Source organism: Macaca mulatta, chromosome 17 (assembly GCF_049350105.2).
Source record: "Macaca mulatta isolate MMU2019108-1 chromosome 17, T2T-MMU8v2.0, whole genome shotgun sequence".
Lineage (NCBI taxonomy): Eukaryota > Metazoa > Chordata > Mammalia > Primates > Cercopithecidae > Macaca > Macaca mulatta.
This window is the reverse complement of record NC_133422.1, coordinates 15,498,973-15,519,854: the sequence shown is the minus strand read 5'-3', so window position 1 is coordinate 15,519,854 and position 20,882 is coordinate 15,498,973. Positions and strand designations below refer to the sequence as shown.

Genomic DNA, 20,882 nt, shown 5'->3' with positions numbered 1-20,882 from the left:
TTTTTTTGGCCAAAAAGTACCCTTTGAGAAGTGCTTTTATTATATTAAGTGAAATATGTGATTTACAGTGTAATTATTTTCTGACTACATACAATGCAACATCAGAATTTTTTGTACTTCCAGAAATATGAAAACCAGCCACCTAGAAGTCTCTTTTGTTACAATGTGTTTTGTATTTTTTAAATGAAATGAAATGGTTCTTGATTTAAACCTTTGGCTAACCCTTTTCTTTTTTTTTTTTTTTTTTTTTTTTGGAGTCTCGCTCTGTCTCTCAGGCTAGAGTGCAATGGCGCTATCTCAGCTCACTGCAACCTCCACCTCCCAGGTTCAAGCAATTCTCCTGCCTCAGCCTCCTGAGTAGCTGGGATTACAGGCATCTGCCACCATGCCTGGCTAATTTTTGTATTTTTAGTAGAAGTGAGGTTTTGCCAGCTTGGCCAGGCTGGTCTCAAACTCCTGGTCTCAATTGTTCCACCTGCCTTGGCCTCCCAAAGTGCCGGGATTACAGGCATGAGCCACTGCACCTGGCCTGGCTGGGCCTTCTTAACCAAAAGTGAGAAAAGATACCTTTTATGAATAGTTAGGGAAAAAAATCCCAAGCCATGTGCTTTCAATGGGTGTCTCAACTCAGTGAATGCTCCCACCAGAAGGCAGGATGGAAGTACCTTCTTCCATTTCCCACCTGCAGGGTCACACTTGTACCCAACAGCCAAGGAGTGTTCCTTTCTTAGCCACATAGTAAAGATCCTTAAGATTGTGTCATGTGGGAGCTGTTTTGTAAATTTGGGTGCTTTGCAGTAGACAAAACTCCCCTGGCTGAGTCCTTCAAACAGAGGCAAAATTGCAGCTTCTTTAGAGGGGTGAGATGGGGGTAGGGGGATTGGCTCCAGCCCTCACTTTATTCTAGAGACCACCTAGATGGCTTCTAGCAGGGTAAGAGGGAAATGTCACCTATAAAGGGGTGAAGAGACTGTACCAACGCCAAGGACAAAAGTAGCAGCAGCAAATGTCCTACATTTGTTCAATACTTTCTAGAAATTTCATCCACTCTAGAATTCAGATTGATGCCAACTGAGCATCATTATAAATCGAGAAGAAAGGCCCTCATGCAGATATCTAATGATTGTCTGTCTCCATTTGATTATGGGTCTCCAACAACACAGAGCAAGTATGAATACAAAAACTACTAAGAAAGCCCATTCACCACCTAAAGTTGTATTCTGAGGAGAGATGTTTAGTCTCAGTTTACGATGAAAGGTCGGAAGAGGAGTACATTAAGAAAACACACCAGGGTTCCATCACATTTTGCATTCAGGTTGCCTGAGGGAGAGCTGGGATTTATCACTTTAAAGCATGTACATTTTAGAGTCCAGCTATAAAAGGCTTTTTACACCCTTAAGATGTTAAAGGTTATTCAGTATATTTACGTGACCTAACTGTGGCTTATTTAGTTTTATGGCCTTAGATATTTAAAGCATATTAGGCATTTGCAAAATATTTCAAAATGCATTTTCAGGGGGAAAATGTGTTGTGTTAGTGGCACTAACATAATTGAAACTACAAAACTGTTCCATTCACAGACATAATAGATATTGTAATTTTAACTCAACATCTGCTATGCAGGTTGCTGGTGAGAACATTTGTCTAAAGTCTGCTCGTTGATACTGAGGACGGGTGGCCATCAGTGCTTAGTTCATAAGGAATTTTATGGAGATTTCCATTTCAGGATGTAGTAAAACTAACTGTCCAAACAGCAGGCAATTTTCATGCTTGTACAATGTCAAGCAGCCCAGAGTCCCTTGCGAACTGCAGTTGCCTCCTGCGCCATACATGGGAATGCTATTTTTCTGTACACAGTGGGTATTCAGTAAACACTATTGATCAAATTGGCATGAAGTGAAAGGAGCAAAGCTTCCTCCTGAGAATCCCCACAGCATCAGAAAACCCAAGTTTCTCTTATATAGGTGGGAGTGGACCCCTTACATTTCTTTTTATTTTATCATTTGTCTTAGTAAAATCTGTTGAGTATATACAATGTCAGCAAGGGAAGGAGGCAGTTGCCTCACTGTACAGAGAATGACATATCGATTCTGAATCCGTTCCAGTCAATTAGATGATACTTTTAAATGTTTCCTTGTGCAACATCTGTGTTCCCTTTTCCACCAATAAAAAAGTATTAATGATTCTTTCAGAAGTGTCGGAGGAAGGCTTCCAGATTCCAGCTACAATAACAGAACGATATAAAGTCGGAAGAACAATAGGAGATGGAAATTTTGCTGTTGTCAAGGAATGTGTAGAAAGGTGAGAAGAACATCATTTGCATCAATACTTAAGGGTTACATTTGGCATTATGTTTTCCAAGATTGTGTCTCTATTTCCAGTCTGTGGTACATATGGAATAAGTTAGTGTCTCAACCCCACATGCAAAAGAAAGACCCATCTAACAACAGATTTGAAAAATGTAGTGATACCTGGGGACAATCTATAAATTAAAGACTTCGATTTTTTAAAATGTACTCAGAGAAACGTTGCCAGCTTTTCAGGTAAGCCTTTTTATTGTTGTTAAAAACCATATTGAATAGTTTTTCTCACACACTTTTTATGACATATTTCGTAGAGGTCAGAAAGTTCTTGTGAGAGTTTATGTCTGTAATGCATACTAGCATAAGATGAAATGCATCAACAATCATCTTGAAAAGCTTTAAAATGCATATGTACTGACCCCAGCAGAAGTGGTATTTAATACATTAAGATGTATTAAAATGAATGAACCCGGTACTCTGTGGGCCAAAGGGAAGGGTTTATCCTGAGGTTCTAGATATCTAATCGAGGACGTTAGCTGGTGGCTACTAGACGAAGAAGTGACAACTGATAAAGTTACAACCCAGCTACGGTGGCCTCAAGCCCTCCACTCGGTGTCACGTTTGGGTTGCTTTTCCCGGGCAGCTGCTTGCTTTAGGGAACCTGGTCAGCCAGCAGCTTCTCAGGGCTGGTGGGCAGAATATTGAAAAGTCGGGGGAACTAACCTCTTTCCTTGAGGGACTGTGTCCTCTGGCTTTCTGGGGGCTGGCCTGGGGTGTACACACTTCCTTGTCACCTTTCTCGGCCTGCAGTGGGGCTGGACACCCTGCCCATTCTTAATCCTCTGAGAATCATGCTCCTGAGCTCCACTCAGAGAGGATGACTGAGGAGAGAAGACAGACGAGAAGGCTTTGGCCTGGAAGATCTAGACCTTGCCTCCGCTACGGGCTTTGATTCAGAAGCACAGGTTCCTGCCATATTAAAGCTGGCAGTCTCTACAGAGCCCCACATCTCATGAGGGTTCTTCATTTGGCCAATAGCCACTTGTGTGCTCCCGGCACCCCTTGCGGCTCTTTGGAAGATGCTTCCCCAGCTCAGGTAGCAGAGCACTCCTTATCGACCTTTGTGCAGTGGGTCTCAAACCTTGCTCTACTCCAACATGTCAGCAAGGCTGGGATATTCCCAACAGTGACAGAGACCCAGCTGAGCAGCCACTGTGCATCCAGGAGGGTCATGAGTCATAGGGAGCTTGAAAAATCCCTGAGTCCATGCTGCCAAGCCACGGTTCTCCTCTCTCCCTCTCATTCCCCCACCTCTCCACGAAGCTTGGCCATTTGGCACATTTGTGCTGAACATGAAAAATGTCCATTGCATCCCTGGGCCTCACCACCTCCCAAAGCAGGAGCAACCTTGCTTTGCTGAACATAAACTATCTACGAAGCCCTTAATTTGTGACATTTCATTTAATTAACACGATACTTGCATAATATCAGTGTTGTTGTCTCCATGTGATAGATAGAAAGCACGGACACGTTAAGTGCCCAAGGTCAGTCAGCTAAGAAGTACTTAGCAAGACACAGGTCCGAGCCCAGCTCCAAAAACCACACTTTTAACCACTACTCCACTGCCTCTAATAAGGAGTCTCCCATAAGACTCTGGCTTAGCTGAGCCAAAATCACACTTTCCCTTTGGTCCTGTACAAATAAGACTAAATTAATTAGGGAAAGCCATTCCTATGGTAGTGGATAGAAGCGTGCATGCAAATGCATGTGTGCTTCTATAATTTTATATTTCATTGATGCTTTTACTGATAGTAAATCTAGCTCTTTTTGGCTTTATTTCCACGGTAGCAGAAAACCCCATTTCTAGCAGATTGCCATGCCCCTGAGCTGTGGGGTGTCTGGTGATTTGCCAGCATCCGTCATCTGTTAAGTCTGACATGGTGGCATGTGCTGTTTCTCCTAGCTAGTCCTTGGATCGGGCTAGTGTCTTAGTCCAACAGGGCTGGTCTTCTCACAATAGAAATTTCCCATTTCTCCATCCAGAATCAATTTGTTTCTTTCTAACTTGGATTGCGTTCGTTTTGCATGAGTTCCCATCTTGGGTCTCACTGTATGAAACTTCAGAACCTAAACACCAGATTGCTCCATGAAGTTAGTATTCAGCTCCCACTGAACGAGGACATATGGCATGTGCCCTCTCTCCCCAGAGGTATCACAAAACATTCTTCTAATATTTTCCAGAGGTCCAAGAAAATAAAAAGCGAGCTAAGAATGTGAATGGCACACATTGCTTGCGGGTACATTCTGCTGCGTTTGGAAGGATGAATATGTATTACCAAGGGTGACTATGCCCCTCCTCTGCTAATCATATCCTGTCACAGGCAAGATTTATCTACAACAATGGACACAATAACGATGTCTTTCTGTGGTCCTGTTCCGGTATAGTCTTTGGCAGCTAAGTCCATTTAGATTTCTGCCTATGTTCCAGGAGTAACTTCGTGAGTGGCCTCTGGGGCATCCGGGACATGCTAAAGGAAGTTAGTGGACTGTGACTCCAGCTGGAAGAGACATGCTCTACTTTGAAGCTGTTTTGTGGAGCATTTTGAGGCCCCATAGCAAACTCAAAAAGCAGAAAAGCACTAATGACCAGTCAGAGCACAAGTAGAGGGCGCGATGTGAGATGCCTTTCATCCCTAACTTTCCTGGCTCTGTGTGGACTAACGACCACACGAGCCAAGGGTAGGGGTGATATAGTCATGAGCAGGGATGGTGCCCCCGGTGGCTCTTGGTCCTCTTCCCCACCTGCACCGCTGGAATTGCTTAGTGATATAGGCACCAGAGCTGAATTAAAATCCTTGCTGCGGATGCTTCTCTCTCTCCCTCTGGCACCTATAAGCCTGAGGATGTGTGCAGCCAAGATGCTGGCTCTAGCAATGAACATAAGCAGGCTCAAACCCACCAGAACAAGCTGAGACCTTAGGGTCACCAAAATGCATTGCTTCCACCTAGAAAATCCTCAAAATTCATAATAACCTCAACAAAGCAACTATGTGTCTAGTTTGAAAGCATTTCCGTCAGAACTGGGATTTGGAGGATGCCTTGTGCTGAAGCTTAGATCACTGCTCTTGGCTAGTGGATTACTGTTCTTCCTTCTTTCCTTCCTGAGGAGTCTCTGGCTCCTGACAGCCATGGGGCCCTTGTCAGATTCAAAATAAAATTCCACTTGGGAGCCGTCTGACAAGGCACGGTGGAATACCTCAGTTCTCTGCTCTTGGCAGTTATCTCTTTACGGAGGAGGCTGAGATTGGGCTTTGTTAGGATTACTTGGTAAACAAAGGGCGTGTTACTAACTCCTTTTTGCTGGTGTTGGGGGTGGTATTCCTGTCATTGTGCCAACTGCCACCATCCTCTGGAGTTTCCACAATATGTGCAGAGCACCTCCTAGTTCAGGCTCATGCTGGGCCCTTCTGGGGTTACAGAGAGAGACAAGACACAGCCTCATACAGAGAACTTTACCCACAAACAAGGATTGCGGTGAAATTCAATGAATGCTATGGGAGAGGACTGCTCGGGAGCTGCCTTTCCTTCTCCATACACTCTTTCTCTAAATCCTTCAAAACACAGCACATAACAGCAACAAGAGAAACCATGTGAGCTCAGAACATCCCAATCTTTGCTAGCCATTTCCACACCACCAGCTTTTTTTGAGGCAGGGTCTTGCTGTGTCACCCAGGCTGGAGCACAGTGGCAAGATCATATAGCTCATTGCAGTCTCAAAGTTCTGAGCTCAAGTGACCCATTCTCCTGCCTTGGCCTCCCGAATAGCCAGGAGTATAGGTGCACACCACCATGCCTGGCTAATTTTTTTTTGTTTTTATTTTTTATAGATGGGTCTCACTATGGTGGCCCAGGCTGGTCTCAAACTCTTGATCTCAAGTGATCCTCCTGCCTCAGCCTTTCAAAGTGCTGGGATGACAGGTGTGAACCACTGTGCCTGGCCCATTTCTTTTTTTGACAAACATTCTGCTACACTCGCTGGGTGAGGGGTGCAGTGGGCAGAAGACTGGCCTGAGTTGAGAATCACTAAGTTAAACAAGACAGCTGTCTCCAAACCATTTTTAGCACAAACACCAAAAGTTGGATTTAACTGAAGTTTGTAAAATTTGAAAATTTCCCTCTAGTAGTTTGGGTTCTGACCTGGGGTCACATTTAATACGAAGGCAGCCTTACAAATTGATTTCCCATAGTCCAGGAGGAAGACAAAGTTTTCTGTTGCTGCTGTTTTTGTTGTGGCAAAGCGGGTTCTGTAAAAGGTCAAGAACGTAATTTCAAAAACAAGCAAGCAAACGGCCTGTATTCCCCTCACCAGTAATCAATCAGGTCATCTCGGATTCTTCTCAGTACACTCAAATGTAGAATCCTTGAAGACAAGGATCAGGTCTCGTTCCTCTCTGAATCCACCAAAGAGCCCTGCATCCCACGGCTTGCTGAATAATTATACAGGCACAGCAGTCCTCAGAGTTCCAGGTATGTAGGAAGGCAAATTCGTTATATAAGAGTCGATTTCTTGCCAAGTGTTTTCACTTAAAGCAGACACTTACATTCTTATTCTTATGACACACAATTAGTCCTAACACCTGTTTTCAGGCTCACTTTCTAGACTAGCTACTTTCCTGTAAACCTGTGCTTCTAGGAATTGATTTTTATTATGTGGCTTTTATTATGGATTTTATTATATGGCTTTATAGTTCGACCCTCAGGAATCAAAAAAGAAAAGGTGCAACATTAATTTGGTGGTCCTCTGTGGAGCTCATTGTCCGCTGTGAAATGTGAGTAGATGTAATGGAAGGTTTAATCCTATTACAAAAGGTTCTATAGTGGAAATCCACAAGGTCTTTGTTCCTAGTAAGCCCTAGGTTTGCTGCCCTCTTCGCCTCAGCTGTAGGCTCAGGACAGAACCTGCTTCCTTGGCCTGCTGGGAGCCAACACACCCTCTGGCTCACTAGGGATCCGGCTTCTTGTCTAACTGGCTATAGAGGGGATTCAGCCCTCCTGTGCTCTACACCAGCCCTGAGGATTGAGTGCTTTAAAATTACTCCTTCAAGGGAAAAGAGCAGCAAATGGCAAACATGAGGAATCACCAAGCTAAGAAACCACTTTCTTTTCTGACCAGCACGGTCCTGTCTATCCATCTCCTCTGTGGAGGTGGTGAAGGGAACGGCAGCTTTTATTTTTCAGCCTCACAAACGTCCCTTCTTGCTCTCTGGCCCTGCCTGGGATTGCTGGTGGTTATCCAGGCAGGCAGTGCAATGGTCTAGATTCCCTGCCATCCAATGGCACATGTTAAGCCAGATAGGAAATTGCTCATGTATTCCAACCTGAGATTTGCTTTATCATAATTTTTTAGTGATTTATGAAAAGCAGAATCCAGAAACACTTGGGTTTTTAGTTTTCCTCTTGATTAAGTATTTTCAAGTTTGCAGACAAACTCTACAGGAGCCTCTTAAGAAGAAGCTACTTAAAGCGACCCTGTGGTCTTATAGGATGTAGAGCTTCTACAGTGAAGAATCTCTTCACACGTGAATCATGTCACTTTCTCATTTTCTCATTTATGTTTGCCCTCACATTTTAAATTTCCCTGTCACCCAGGCTGGAGTGCAGTGGCATGATCTCGGCTCACCATGGCCTTCACATCCTGAGCTCGAGCAGTCTTCCTGCCTCAGCCTCCCAAGTAGCTGGGATTACAGGCACGCAACACCATGCCTAGCTAATTTTTGTGCTTTTTTAGTAGAGTCAGAGTTTCACCATATTTACCAGGTTGGTCTCGAACTCCTGACCTCAACTGATCTGCCCACTTGGGCCTCCCAAAGTGCTGGGATTACAGGCATGAGCCACCGCGCCGAGCCCACATTTTAAATTTCTAATGTTAAATATTTTGGTTTACCTCTTCCTGAAGTGCCTTCTCTTTCTCTACCCCCCAGTCTTGCTGGTGGTCTGGTGTTTATGTGGGAACATCTAGCACACCAAGCCCTGCATTTAGCCACAGCCTGGCTCACACCCCATCATGGCCTCTCTGCCCAGCCATGGCTGATCCTTCAGCCATGATCTGAAGGATCAACAGAGACAGTGGTAGTGGCATCCTTGGGCTTCTAGTCCTTCTCCTTCCTGAGGGAAAGCTATGGGAATTCCTCTGACAGCTGCATATCTGCAGGAGGGGAGCCTTGAAGCAAAGGGTTTACCTTCTACTGCCTGAACCCCAAAGCCTGCTAGTGAGGAAAAGAGGCTTCAAAGTCATTATCTTGTGATTTTATTCAGCAGATAGAATCATAATTCAGTGATCACTGTTTTTTGAGGCTGGCACCATGAAAAGGGCTGGAAATGTCATGGAAGAAGCATTTTTAGAAGTAAATAACATGAAAAATTTCTAAAATGCCCTCAAAACATATTAATGACTGGCCTGTTGATTCGCTTAGAGGCAAATCATTTTCTTGCTACAACCATATAACTAGGAAATCCCATTTAATTCACCATATTGAAGATTTTAAAGCCCTGTTTTAAAAGCGTGTTCTTAATTAACCTCATTACTATTTGTGTCCATTGGATCCACAAAATTGGCTCTAATGGATCCACAAAATTGACTTTTATCTATAGGTAAAAAGCTAGGCTCTCTCAATTTCACACCAGAAATAAAACAGCAATGCTTGTGAAGTCGTGGTTTACTATGATTATGAAGTATGCATTGTGCCCTTTAATAATAGACGCGTTCTTGTGTTTGTCTCTACAGTATCTTAGTAATGTTAGCACAAATTAGGAAGCTGTTTAAAGGTAGCGATAGGACTAAATCCTTCCTCCTACACCTATCACAGAGGAGGGGCAGCGTTGACTGTGCTATGCAGGGAGCAGGGGCCTCGAGAACTGAGAGTCTGATTTTAATGCTGCCATGTGGCTTTGGGGAGTGAGTAGATTTTCATTGTCACCTTCATTTTCTTTCAATGAAACGAGACACCCCGTAAAAGGGCCCAGGGGTCCCAGGAAGCTCTGAAATAGATTTTATCCCTTTCTTTACACCTTGACCATATCATCCATGAGTTCTCCAGCAGAACTCACACAGGCTGTCACACTGAACTGAGGTCTAAAGAGCGTGGACTGCTTTCTCTAGAGTCTTCAGTGTGATTGTGTGAACTTTCAGAGAACAGTCACAGGTGCCCTGGGTGGATAGCGAACCTCAGGAGGGAATGGCGGAAACTCATCTCTGCTTTAGGCCGCCACTACATCACTTCAGAGGGAAGGGGAGGGAAGAACAACCTGGAAGCAGGAGGAGCTAAGACGCAATAGCAATGTTAGTGTTGTGTTTTGTTTTCAGAGCAGGAGTGGAAGTTTATTAAAAAGCTTTCCAACAGTAAGAAAAGGAAGGAAAGTACACTTGGAAGAGAGATAAGTGGGCAACTTGAAGAGCAAAGTGCCAGTGCTAGTGTTTTTATTACCAGTATGGCAACATAAACAGCCCAAGATTTCTCTATGCCAGCAGACTTACCATCCTTACACTTGGTCAGTCCATCAACATTTACATATTTATTTGTTTTTAAAAAAAAAAAAAAGAAAGGAAATCCTTTCACAAAATATTTACAACATGACACAAGATCTATGGGGTAGGAAATTGATCCCTGACAAAATAATTCGATAGATTTGAAGTTAAGTTTTATGTTAAAAACACAAACTTTCTCTTTGCAGATCGACTGCTAGAGAGTATGCTCTGAAAATTATCAAGAAAAGCAAATGTCGAGGCAAAGTATGTATAAAATTTGTTCTTATGAGATAGAGTGTTCAAGAGGTCAAAAGAAACACAAAGATCAGCTCCCAAATAAACATAAGTTCACCCTAAGGGTTGAATTTTGCTGGAATAGAATGTTATACACTTACTAGAATATAACTTTATGTATATCCCTGGGATAAAAATTATTTGGAATGATTATATATGATTTATCTTCCTTATCTTTTTGTTTGTTTACTCTCTTCCCTTCTTCATGTGATCTAAGTTTCATCCCATTCTTTGCTATGAAACTGTAGTTATCATGATAGGTTCTGAATTTATAAGCATTATGTAAGGACCTCCACATCAGTTGGCAATTCTAGGCTATATCTGAATATCAGAATACAAGACAGGCTCATTACATTTTACCAAAATGCATCTCTCTTGACCCTTACATAGTATAGTTGTACTCACTGAGTTAGCTCTCCATATGTTTTGTGTGGAAGCTGATGAAGATGACTTTTCCTTTGGACAGGAGCACATGATCCAGAATGAAGTGTCTATTTTAAGAAGAGTGAAGCATCCCAATATTGTTCTTCTGATTGAGGAGATGGATGTGCCAACTGAACTGTATCTTGTCATGGAATTAGTAAAGGTGTGTATTTTGGAAAAAAAGTAAGCCTTTATTGATGGCACCGCGCTTGCCTATATTCTAGAGCTCTTTTCCTTATTTTCTCTCACCAATATTCAGGTTCTCATTTCTAGATATTGGCCTAGTGATTAGGAATGTTCACAGGAGAACTGTACACAAGGACTCAAGTCCCAGCCTTGGCACAAAGAGGCCCATGACCTTGGGTCTACCTCTTTATGCCTCAGTTTCAGCATATGTAAAGTGAGAATACTAATAATACCTGCTTAATGGTGTTTTTCTGGGGATGAAGAGATGGCTTCCACCAGTTTGTGTGACACACAAAGTATTAGGTACCAATATAATTGTCGTTGTTGTAATGGAAAATCATTCACTTTTCCATGAACTATATCCAAAGGTACCAGCCATCTTGTAAAAACAAGCTTTAAACTTTTAGTCACCAACATAATGGGAAAATAGCGCTGTCCTAATAATGATGTGAATAGCGCACTTTCAGTGAATGTCGTCATCTCATCCTGTCACATAATATTACCTTCTATGAAAACATAGACTATGGGGATAGCCAATTGATGATGGTTGAATGGAGATGAAAAGTCTCTTACTCTCCTTCGATACATTTGACATTTTCAGGAATTAGAAGTTTTAAAAAAAATGGCATGCTTCATTTTCATGAAGCTGTTGTGTTCTCAAGTCTTTTCTAGTATATTCATCAAATTGAAAGGTTTTTTTTTGAGACAGAGTCTCACTCTGTCGCCCAGGCTGGAGTGCAGTGGCGCAATCTCGGCTCACTGCAAGTTCCGCCTCCCAGGTTCACGCCATTCTCCTGCCTCAGCCTCCCGAGTAACTGGGACTACAGGCTCCCGCCACCACGCCCGGTTAATTTTTTTTGTATTTTTAGTAGAGATGGGGTTTCACCGTGTTAGCCAGGATGGTCTCGATCTCCTGACCTCGTGCCCGCCTCCCAAAGTGCTGGGATTACAGACGTGAGCCACAGCATCCGGCCCAAACTGGGGGTTTAAGTAATGTCTACCTTAGTTGGAGAATGTTGCACCGCCTTCTGCATCAGCTGTGAGCACCTCAAGGGGGCGCCTCAGGCTCCCAGGGCATGTTTGGAATCCCCACACTGCTGACTTGAATGTGAGGTTTTCTCTTAAACATTCAAGACAAGGAAATCATTTAATAAGCTAATCTGTGATGATATGATAAATGTTCATTCTAGGGTCTTTAAGTTTTTGTTGTTCAGAGTTGCTTCACCTTAGACATATCGGCATTTTTTTTATAGGTGAAACCTATTTTTATTCTACTTCAAATTAGGACTTGTTTCTTTCAAAGAATGGGAGCCTTTTTGTAGTAACAAGGTTATTGTCATGTTTGAGGCTGAGGGAGGTAAAAATGTTAAACTGATAATCCAATAAAGAAAAGTCGTCCTGGCACCGTGGCTCATGCCTGTAATCCCAGCACTTTGGGAGGCAGAGGTGGGCAGATCACGAAGTCAAGAGATCTAGCCTGGCCAACGTGGTGAAACCCCGTCTCTACTAAAAATACAAAAAATTAGTCGGGCGTGGTGACAGGCGCCTGTAGTCCCAGCTACCCGGGAGGCTGAGGCAGGAGAGTCGCTTGAACCCGGGAAGCGGAGGTTACAGTGAGCCGAGATCGCGCCATTGCACTCCAGCCTGGGCAAAAAGAGGGAAACTCTGTCTCAAAAAAAAAAAAGAAAAAGGAAAAGAAAAGTTAATTTCATTTGAATAAAGAAAAAATATGAAGATTTTCCTGTTGGTGCTTTATTATCAAATTACCTTTTTACCAACATTGTAAATTATATTTTCCCTAGTACCACGGAGACTTTTTCCAACAATGTTTTTAGACTACCAACTTCAAGCCATTCTGTTGCCCTTCTGTGTGCTGTTAGAATTTGAATACCCCCTGTTATTATTGCCTTACCCCCACTGTTGGCTGATTTTTGGAATGCTGAGACTAAATGAAATTTCAAGATGGCAAAGGCTCAGGCACTCTGAATGGGGCATTTTGTGAGAAATCTTAGTCTGACTCTCAATCATGTGCTTGGTTAGGTGACTATGTTAAGGTCCTCATTACACTTAACTGCCTTTGTGAATTCTCTCTGCATCACCAAGATACCCTGAAAAAGCCATAGAAGGTCTCCGTAGCCCAGCACTGGGACTCTCAATTGTGCTGAAAGATCATACCCTTCCATTTAATCTCACCCAGAATGCCCTGAGGGCGCTCGAGAAGCTTCCCAGGGAAGTGAAGGCCAGCCCCAGGCTTGACTTGAAAGACTCCCAGGACTTTTCCACTGAGACATGTGGGTGGGTGTGCTTCTCAAACCCTCAGGGCCCAGTGATGTGCCAAAGAATGCCTGAAGCTCCTAGACAAACAAGGCTCCTGTTCCGGAAGGCAGTGGATCGGCAGTTCCGGAAGGCAGTGGATCAGCAGTTCACCAGAATGAAATTCCATACACATCAGGCGCAGGACTTTAGCCTTCTGCCTGCCAGAGGCGGTGCACATGCAGGCTGCCTATGTGTTCAGAGGAAGGCAGGCCTTGCGGAGGAACTGGGCCTGCAGCTGGGCCCTGAGAGAGCAACGGGAATTAGAAAACTGAAGGGGAGGGGACGGGACACTTCAGGAAGCGGGCTCTCATGAGGACAGGCTTGAGGACAGAGATCTTGGCCTGTTCGGATGGCTAGGGAAGAAATATCCTGGAGCATGAGGGTCACTGTTTTAAGTAGTGGCAAGAGAGGAAATTAACAGGGTGGAATGAAGGTTGGGGCAGAACATAGAAAGCCTCCTCCTTTCGGCTGTGGGAAAAGAATGGTGATTTCTTGAAGAAAGAAAGAAAATAGTGACATAATGTGTGGGAAGGTAGCACTCGGTGTGCAGGATGCTTTGGATAAAGAACTCACGGAGGGAAGCAGAGCGGATTGTGAGACCACATGACAACAAGCCAGGGATGAGGCAACAGGAGCGTTTGGCGGAGTAGGAAGGCCCAGATGGCTGCGAAGGAGAAACGTGTCCAAGAGAGAATGGATAAGACCTGTTGACTGCATTGTTGAGGACAAAGAAGAAAGGGGCCAGATGCAGTGGCTCATGCCTGTAATCCCAGCACTTTTGGGGGGCCAAGGCAGGAGGATCACTTGAGGTCAGGAGTTAGAGAGCAGCCTGGGCAACAAAGCAAAGCCCCATCTCTACAAAAAAAAAATAATAATAATTAGCCGGGCATGATGGCCTGCTCCTGTGGTTCCAGCTACTCTGGAGGCTGAGACAGGAGGATCACTTGAGCCCAGGAGTCTGAGTGCAGTGAGCTATGATTGTGCCACTGCACTCCAGCCTGGGTGACAAAGCAAGACTTTGTCTCTTATAAAAAGGGGCATTACAAGATGCCAGGAACCCAGGTAACTGGGACTGATGGAATCTTTGCAGGGTCTCCATATACAGCCACACATGCCCTGTGGTGGAACTCCAGGGGTGCTGTTCACATAGATAGAGCACTGTGACTGTCCCACCTCCTCAAGTGGTACAGAGACAACCTGAAAACCTGTGTGTAGCAGCCTTACCTTTGAGAGAAGCAGAAAGTTGAAAAAACTATTCGTTTTGGGAAAAAAAAAAAAATCTGTGTGCTTAGCTTGAGAACTGTTGCAGCTTCGGGGATAGTGAGAGAAGCCTCCAGAGTGGAGACTGTCCAGGGGCGCAGAGGGCCCAGGCCCAAGAGGCAGATTTGAAAATCATCAGCCTACAGGGACTATCTTTTGCTTTAGCTATTTATAAAAGAAAAACTGAGTTCCTTAGCACATTAGGTAACAGATGATCACAGTTGGTTACGGTGCGTAGCAGTTTGGTGCCCTGTAGGCACGAATGGTGCACATACTGATAGTAAACCAGACCCCAATTCTCTGAAAGGGTTTTGAATAAATGGTACTTAGGTTGAAGCTTAAAAATAATTGCATTTTACCAAAAAGCAATATCTTTTAAAAGGAACAAGGGAAACAAAAGTTCAGATGAATAACAGTCCTAGAAAACTTTCTTTGAGATTTCCCCCCTCTTCCTCCCTCTTTTATCTGGCTCATCTTTGAAATGGCAGTTTCTGGTCCTTTTCTTTGTTCCTTACAAAGAAGCACAATATTGAAAAAGAAAACACTACGCCCACTCCCAAAGAGCTAAATGTAGCATATGAAGGGGATTTTGTGTGTGTGTGTGTGTGTGTGTGTGTGTGTGTGCGCGCGCGCACACGCGTCTTAATAACTAGGCAGTAGAACATTTTCAGTGTGCAGTTTGTGGTATTACCTGTTCCTCACTGGAGGAGGTTAAGGATTACGAATTTGAACTCTGGCTGGCAGTCAATGTGAGGCAGGTGGCACATGCCACTGAGTTCTTCACGTGTCACAGGCCTCCGCCCTGGGGATCCAGCTGCATCTCCTCCTCCCCTAGCTGGGAGCTGTGGAAATGGCCATGTGTCTGGTGGTGGAGAATCCTCACCCTGCCCCTGTCTCTGAGCTCTGGGGGAAGTGCTGCTGGCTTTGTAGTGGGTGGAGAAATCACCATTCAGCCTTCAGGCCTTTGAGAGGGAAGTGGCAGGAAAAGCCCTTAGGAACCCAAAGATTCCACATCCATTCTTTCTGTCCTTTGTGATTTGTGAGTGGCCTCAGCAGGTGACACCACTGGCCCATCTGTTAATGTGCTGCTCCACCTTCTGTTCTCTTCTCAGGGGGGAGACCTTTTTGATGCCATTACTTCCACTAACAAATACACTGAGAGGGACGCCAGTGGGATGCTGTACAACCTAGCCAGCGCCATCAAATACCTGCATAGCCTGAACATCGTCCACCGTGATATCAAGCCAGAGAACCTGCTGGTAAGAGGAATTCCACCTACAGGGCATCCTGAGTTCCAAGGACTCATAAATGAATATGAATATTTCTTTTTTCTTTTCTTTCTTTTTTTAAAAAATTACCTGAAAGGTTAATTTCCAATTAGCCTTCAGGATCTAGTTGGAAACTAGCCTTTTAGGTTGATCTAGATGAGTTAATGCACCCTTAAAAACACCTGATTTATTAGCAAATAAAAACCAGGCACAAGAATGGGAATTGAACTCTTGAAGGGTAGGCCTGTGTTGAATACCTCAGGCTAGGACAAGATAGTAACAAGTTACACAGACACGGATGTCATTTATCTCAGGCGCTTTTATGTTAGAAAGTTTTTACTTGCCAGTTGGGGCAACATAGTGAGACCCCCCCATCTCTGCAAAAAAAGAAAAAAATTTTTAATTAGCCAGAGATTATTGTAGTGTGTGCCTGTAGTCCCAGCTTCTCAGGAGGCTGAGGTGGGAGGATTGCTTGAGGCCAGCAGGTCACGGCTGCAGTAAGCTATGGTCACACTACTGCACTCTAGCCTGGGTGACAGAGTGAGACCCTGTCTTAAAAGAAAGAGAGAGAGAAAAGAAAGAAAAGAAAAGAGAAAAGAAAAGAAAAAAGAAGTTTTTACTTGGGGGAAAAAAAGGAAGCCCTTTTAGACTTTTTCTGAGTCTCCCAACTTTACAGCTCAATAATGTGATCCAAACCCTAAAAGAAAAAGAATTATGATGGGTTTTTAAGACTCTAGCCCTTTAGCATAAAAACAAATTCGAAAAAGACTAATTTTTAAAAACAAAGACATCCTTCCCCCTACGTTACACGATTTGGTTTGCTTTTCATGTACTCCCCATCCCTGTGGAAACCTTGAGATATCTCCACAAAAGCAAATGGGGGTCCTTCCTCACCCAGTTATTAAGGGAAATGCAGAGAAAAAAGAGGAGGTGGAGACTAAGTATGCGGCACTTCACTGGGAAATATGGGAGTAATGTAAATGTTGCTGGCTCTTCAGGCTGGCATTTTAATGAAATGTATTTCATTTCTATATACTGTGCATATATATATGTTTTCCCAATGATGCTAGTTCTTCTTTTACTTTCATTATCCACCCCTGAGCATCATGTATGACTTCTGTTACTTTGCCCATCTCTTCAGAAATCTGGGAAAAGAGGATTCTCTTTCTAAAGTAGTGTTTCTCCAGGGTGGTCTAAAGACTCCCTGAATCAGAATTATTCCCAGATGCCTGTTAAAAATGCAAATTTCTGGGCCTGGATGAAGCCCTACCAAATCAGAATCTGGTGACTGAAGACAGCTTGCAGAAATCCACGTGGCAGCCAGCTCCCCAGGTAACCTGCATACACACTCCAGTCTAAAAGCACATGAGCCACCCAGCTCCCATGACACAAACAAAAGCTAGTAAGATCTGCAATGATGGAGAACCATCTATGTGTTTGGCCCTGTGCTAACGTCTTTATGGTCATTATCTCATTTCATCCTCGCAGCAACCATATCGGGTAAGTTCTATTACTGTGTCATTTCATAGGTAAGGAACATGGGTACCTAGAAGTTAAATGACCTGCCCACAGTTGGAACAGTTCTTAAGTAGAAGAGTCAAGGTCTCAACCTAATTCCGACTTCCAGAGCCTTAGCTCTTATCACTACACTACAGTGAGCTCTGCGTTAAGGAGAGGTACTGAGTACTTGCTGTGTCAGGTACTGTGCCAGGGAACAAGAGAGACACACGTCTTCATGAAGTTGACACTGAAGCCGAAAAGATAGGCATTCAAGAAATAAATATGCACACAATTAGTTCATTGCAATTACGCTGGTAGTCTTGTAGCTACTGGCTAATAAAAGGCAGCCGAGGTCAAGTGACTGAGCCCTGACTTAATTGCACCTTAAATTCCTCATCTCCACAGTAGCCTAAACATTCTCTTCTGCATAGTTGCCTCCATCAACTGCAGCAATTTTCTCTCATCTGCACTCATTTTTCCTGTGTCTTGAATTATGTAGGATTGTCTCATGGGAACGGACTTACAACTAGCCCTTTGTTTAAAAACTTCTCTAAGCTCCCAAACTTCAGCGATGGAAAATTAAAGTTTCATTTCCTTTCCTTTTTGATTTTGCTGCTCAGTTTTGTGTACCCATTGTTCACTTACTCCTCGCTGAAGGGTTATCTGTTTCTGTAAATGCCATAAGTGATTACATAGGAGTGCACTTTTACTAAAATTACAATTTACAGGATACTTCTAATGTATTATGCTGATTCAAACATATTTTACTTTAAATTACCACAAAAGAAAAAAAAGTTATCTCCTTTCTTTTTCCCTTCTCTTCTAATTTAAGAAGCTGAACTATATAGAGAAGCAATTGCAGTCATTTATAATATAGGTTTAAAATATCTGTATGAAAAACTGAAGAGATTTTATTATCCATTACAGTGATTTCTGCCTGTAGGGATTAGGGGTTGGTGAATTTTGTAGAGATAAATCTATTACAGGATAAAATAGTTCAAATAAGTTTAGCAAAACTTAACACAACTTATTCTGTCCTGGTTTAACAGAACTAGGATGACGTCACTAATTGCACAGGAGACGACTGTTGATTTCACATTCAGTTGAGAGTTGTGGAAATAACAGAACTATCACAGAAGGTAGACCCTCACACACCCAGGATTTATAGTCAGATGGACAAAAGTTCAAAACCAAGTGGTTCACTCTTCCACTGACTGGTCTTATGACCTTGAGGAAGGTACCTCCTTCAAGCCTTCTTTAAGGGGATTTGATGAAATAAAGAGATAACACATAACTATTAATTTCCTTTTTAAAATTTCCCCTTTCTTTGTAATTAAAAATGAAATTAAATTATTCCTAAAAATAAAATGGCCTAACAATAATGTTGTATGTAGTGAAAATCACTTTTTAACCCTTTTTTTATATTGCTTTAGAAATTTTTCTATTCACCCATGCATGGATTTGCCACCTCATGGCAAAATGTAAAGCTATAGACTATTTTTGGAAAATGTTATAATAAAGTTAATGTAAAGATTTGGAATCTGTTTACTTATAATAGGGAAACTTACCAAATATATAAAAAAACTTCACAGCATACTTTGTTTTACTACTTGATTAAAAGGCTTATAGAGCCCTTCTAAATTGTAAGACTTACAACAAGATTTCTGTTAGCTAAGTGTTAGATTAATATTTGTTATAACTAGCAAAGTATTTTTAATACCTATCTAATTCAGCTATAGATTTCATTGTATGCAGTATAATTGTGTATATAGAACTTTTAGCGTTTTTTATTTTTAATTCTTATAGAACAGCATAAAAATGTAGCTTGGCCTTAAGGATCTATATTGATTGTATGAATGATTTATTTAACTCTAGTGTTTGGTCAGGTTAAAGTATTTTGATGAGAAAATGTGATTTGACTTTCAGGAATGTTTCCAGCCACATTTTAGGTGAAAACTAGGTACTGACCCAGTGAAAAATACCCCTTATTGATTTATTATTGTATTTAACTAAAGTTTTTCCCCCTAAATTGATCATGCCCATGATTTTATATGGTTCTTGTTGCTTCACTTGTTGTCATGCCTGGTACTTAATAATTGTATGGACAGGTGGACGTCAGAGTGGATGAGCGGAGTGAGTGAGTGAGTGAGTGAATGAGTGATACTTCTTTAAACAGAGGACAGAGCCGCCTGGCAAGCCCAAAACAGTCCCAACTGGCCTGTTAGACGGAGTTCTCACACTGGCCTCGGTATAAACTTCACTGAGCAGTGGGAGAAAACATGATGCTTCCCCAGATGGGCTTAGGCATGGGACCACTGTGTATGTATGCATGGATGTGTGTATGTGTATATGTATGTGTGTATGTATGCCATGATAGCTCATGACTAAAGGAACTTTTTGCTTAATTTAAAAAAAAAAAAAAAAAAAATTAATACCTTCATTTTACACAAGTCACCACTAGATGGCAAGCTTGTACCCTTAGCAACAAAAACCATCATTAGGAGCTTGTTTCTTCCAGGGACCTGGGCAGGTCTTTCAAAAATGTGTACACAGATGCCTCCTCCTTATGCAAATTAAATCTTTACTAACAAAACTATAACTCACATCACTAGTTTTTATTAGGTTCCAGAAACAAGCATAGTCATTTTCTTCAAATATAAACGTTCAAAAATCTTTTCCCTCCCAAAGTCCCCAAGAGCCTCTAGGAGAAAAACTGCCTCTCCTTGTCTAGAAACTCTGTGTTCAAGTGTTTGTGCCTGCTCCCGGCTGCCCATCAAAATGACACGTGCAACTCATGGTCCTTGTTTTCACGCAGTGGATTATATCTAGCAATAAGCTAGTCCTGTTCCACCAAAGTGACGATGACAGGTTGTGCTCCAGCTCTTCCTAGTTTTCAATTCCATGCTCACAAGATAACATATTTCTTTCACCTTAATCCCATGACTCTTAATTCCTCAAATAAATCCATTTGGTGATGGGATAGCTAACTGCACTGTTCGACAAGATGAGTCCACAGAGAGAATGGGTCTGAGGTCATGGACAATAACACAGAACTTGAGCCCTCAAAGTGTATTGACTAATGGATTGGAGGTTACCCAGAGCAAGGGAGCCAGTGATCTTCTGTGAGTCCGACGCCAATACTGCCCTACTTATGAGTATCAGTGACTACAAATGAAAATGAATTATACCAGTGACAGAAGTGAGATCCAAAAATATTTTTGGCTCTATAAAGGTTCAAAATTGGTAAGAAGAGATTAAACAAGAGATAGACATAAATCCCTAGAGACTAAGTTAGTTTTGGTGTAGTTGTGTTATTGGCAATTACAGAAACAATAATGGAATACTTGGCCTGACTGCAGGTCCAAAGGCTATTAGTTGACCTGGAGAAGGCTTTTCGTTCAGTGTGAGTCTCAGTATGACAAGGCTGCTAAAAATATTCATATGACCTTAGACTTCTTTCCCTGAAAGAGTCAAGAGAGTCCTTGGTGCAGCTTACCATGTTACCCCTTATGGTAATAATTTGAACACATTCTGTCTGGGCCTGGGGTTGACCCAGAGAAGGGATGCACCACTTGAGGCATGGTGGTTCTCATCAAATATAGGAAAGGCTGCCACATGGAAGATGGGATAACTTTCTTGTACTGTATTGGACAGCAAGGAACTAAAATTAAAGAGAAGATATTAGTGGGCAAGAGATTTAGGGTTAACTTTAGAAAAACTTTTTAATAATGTAATTTCTTTGAAATTTAAATGTCCTTTATTACTGGTAGCTTGTTGTCATTGTAAGTGTCCAGGCAGAAATTGAAC

The 20,882-nt window shown here is 42.5% G+C and overlaps 1 protein-coding gene across 8 annotated transcripts in view; it reads left to right on the top strand.

Annotated features, from left to right (window-relative positions):
- The window catches only part of DCLK1 (doublecortin like kinase 1), a 350,726-nt gene that overhangs the window by 283,130 nt on the left and 46,714 nt on the right, over positions 1–20,882 (top strand). For 7 of the 8 annotated variants that reach the window (XM_028837437.2, XM_077974211.1, XM_015120874.3 and 4 more), the window contains 4 exons: positions 2,193–2,301; positions 10,035–10,092; positions 10,589–10,708; positions 15,420–15,566. In XM_028837437.2, coding sequence (XP_028693270.1) covers positions 2,193–2,301; positions 10,035–10,092; positions 10,589–10,708; positions 15,420–15,566 — 434 coding nt within the window. Of the gene's footprint in view, positions 1–2,192; positions 2,302–8,026; positions 9,906–10,034; positions 10,093–10,588; positions 10,709–15,419; positions 15,567–20,882 lie in introns of those variants that run through there. The other variant, XR_013407907.1, reaches the window with a different exon arrangement.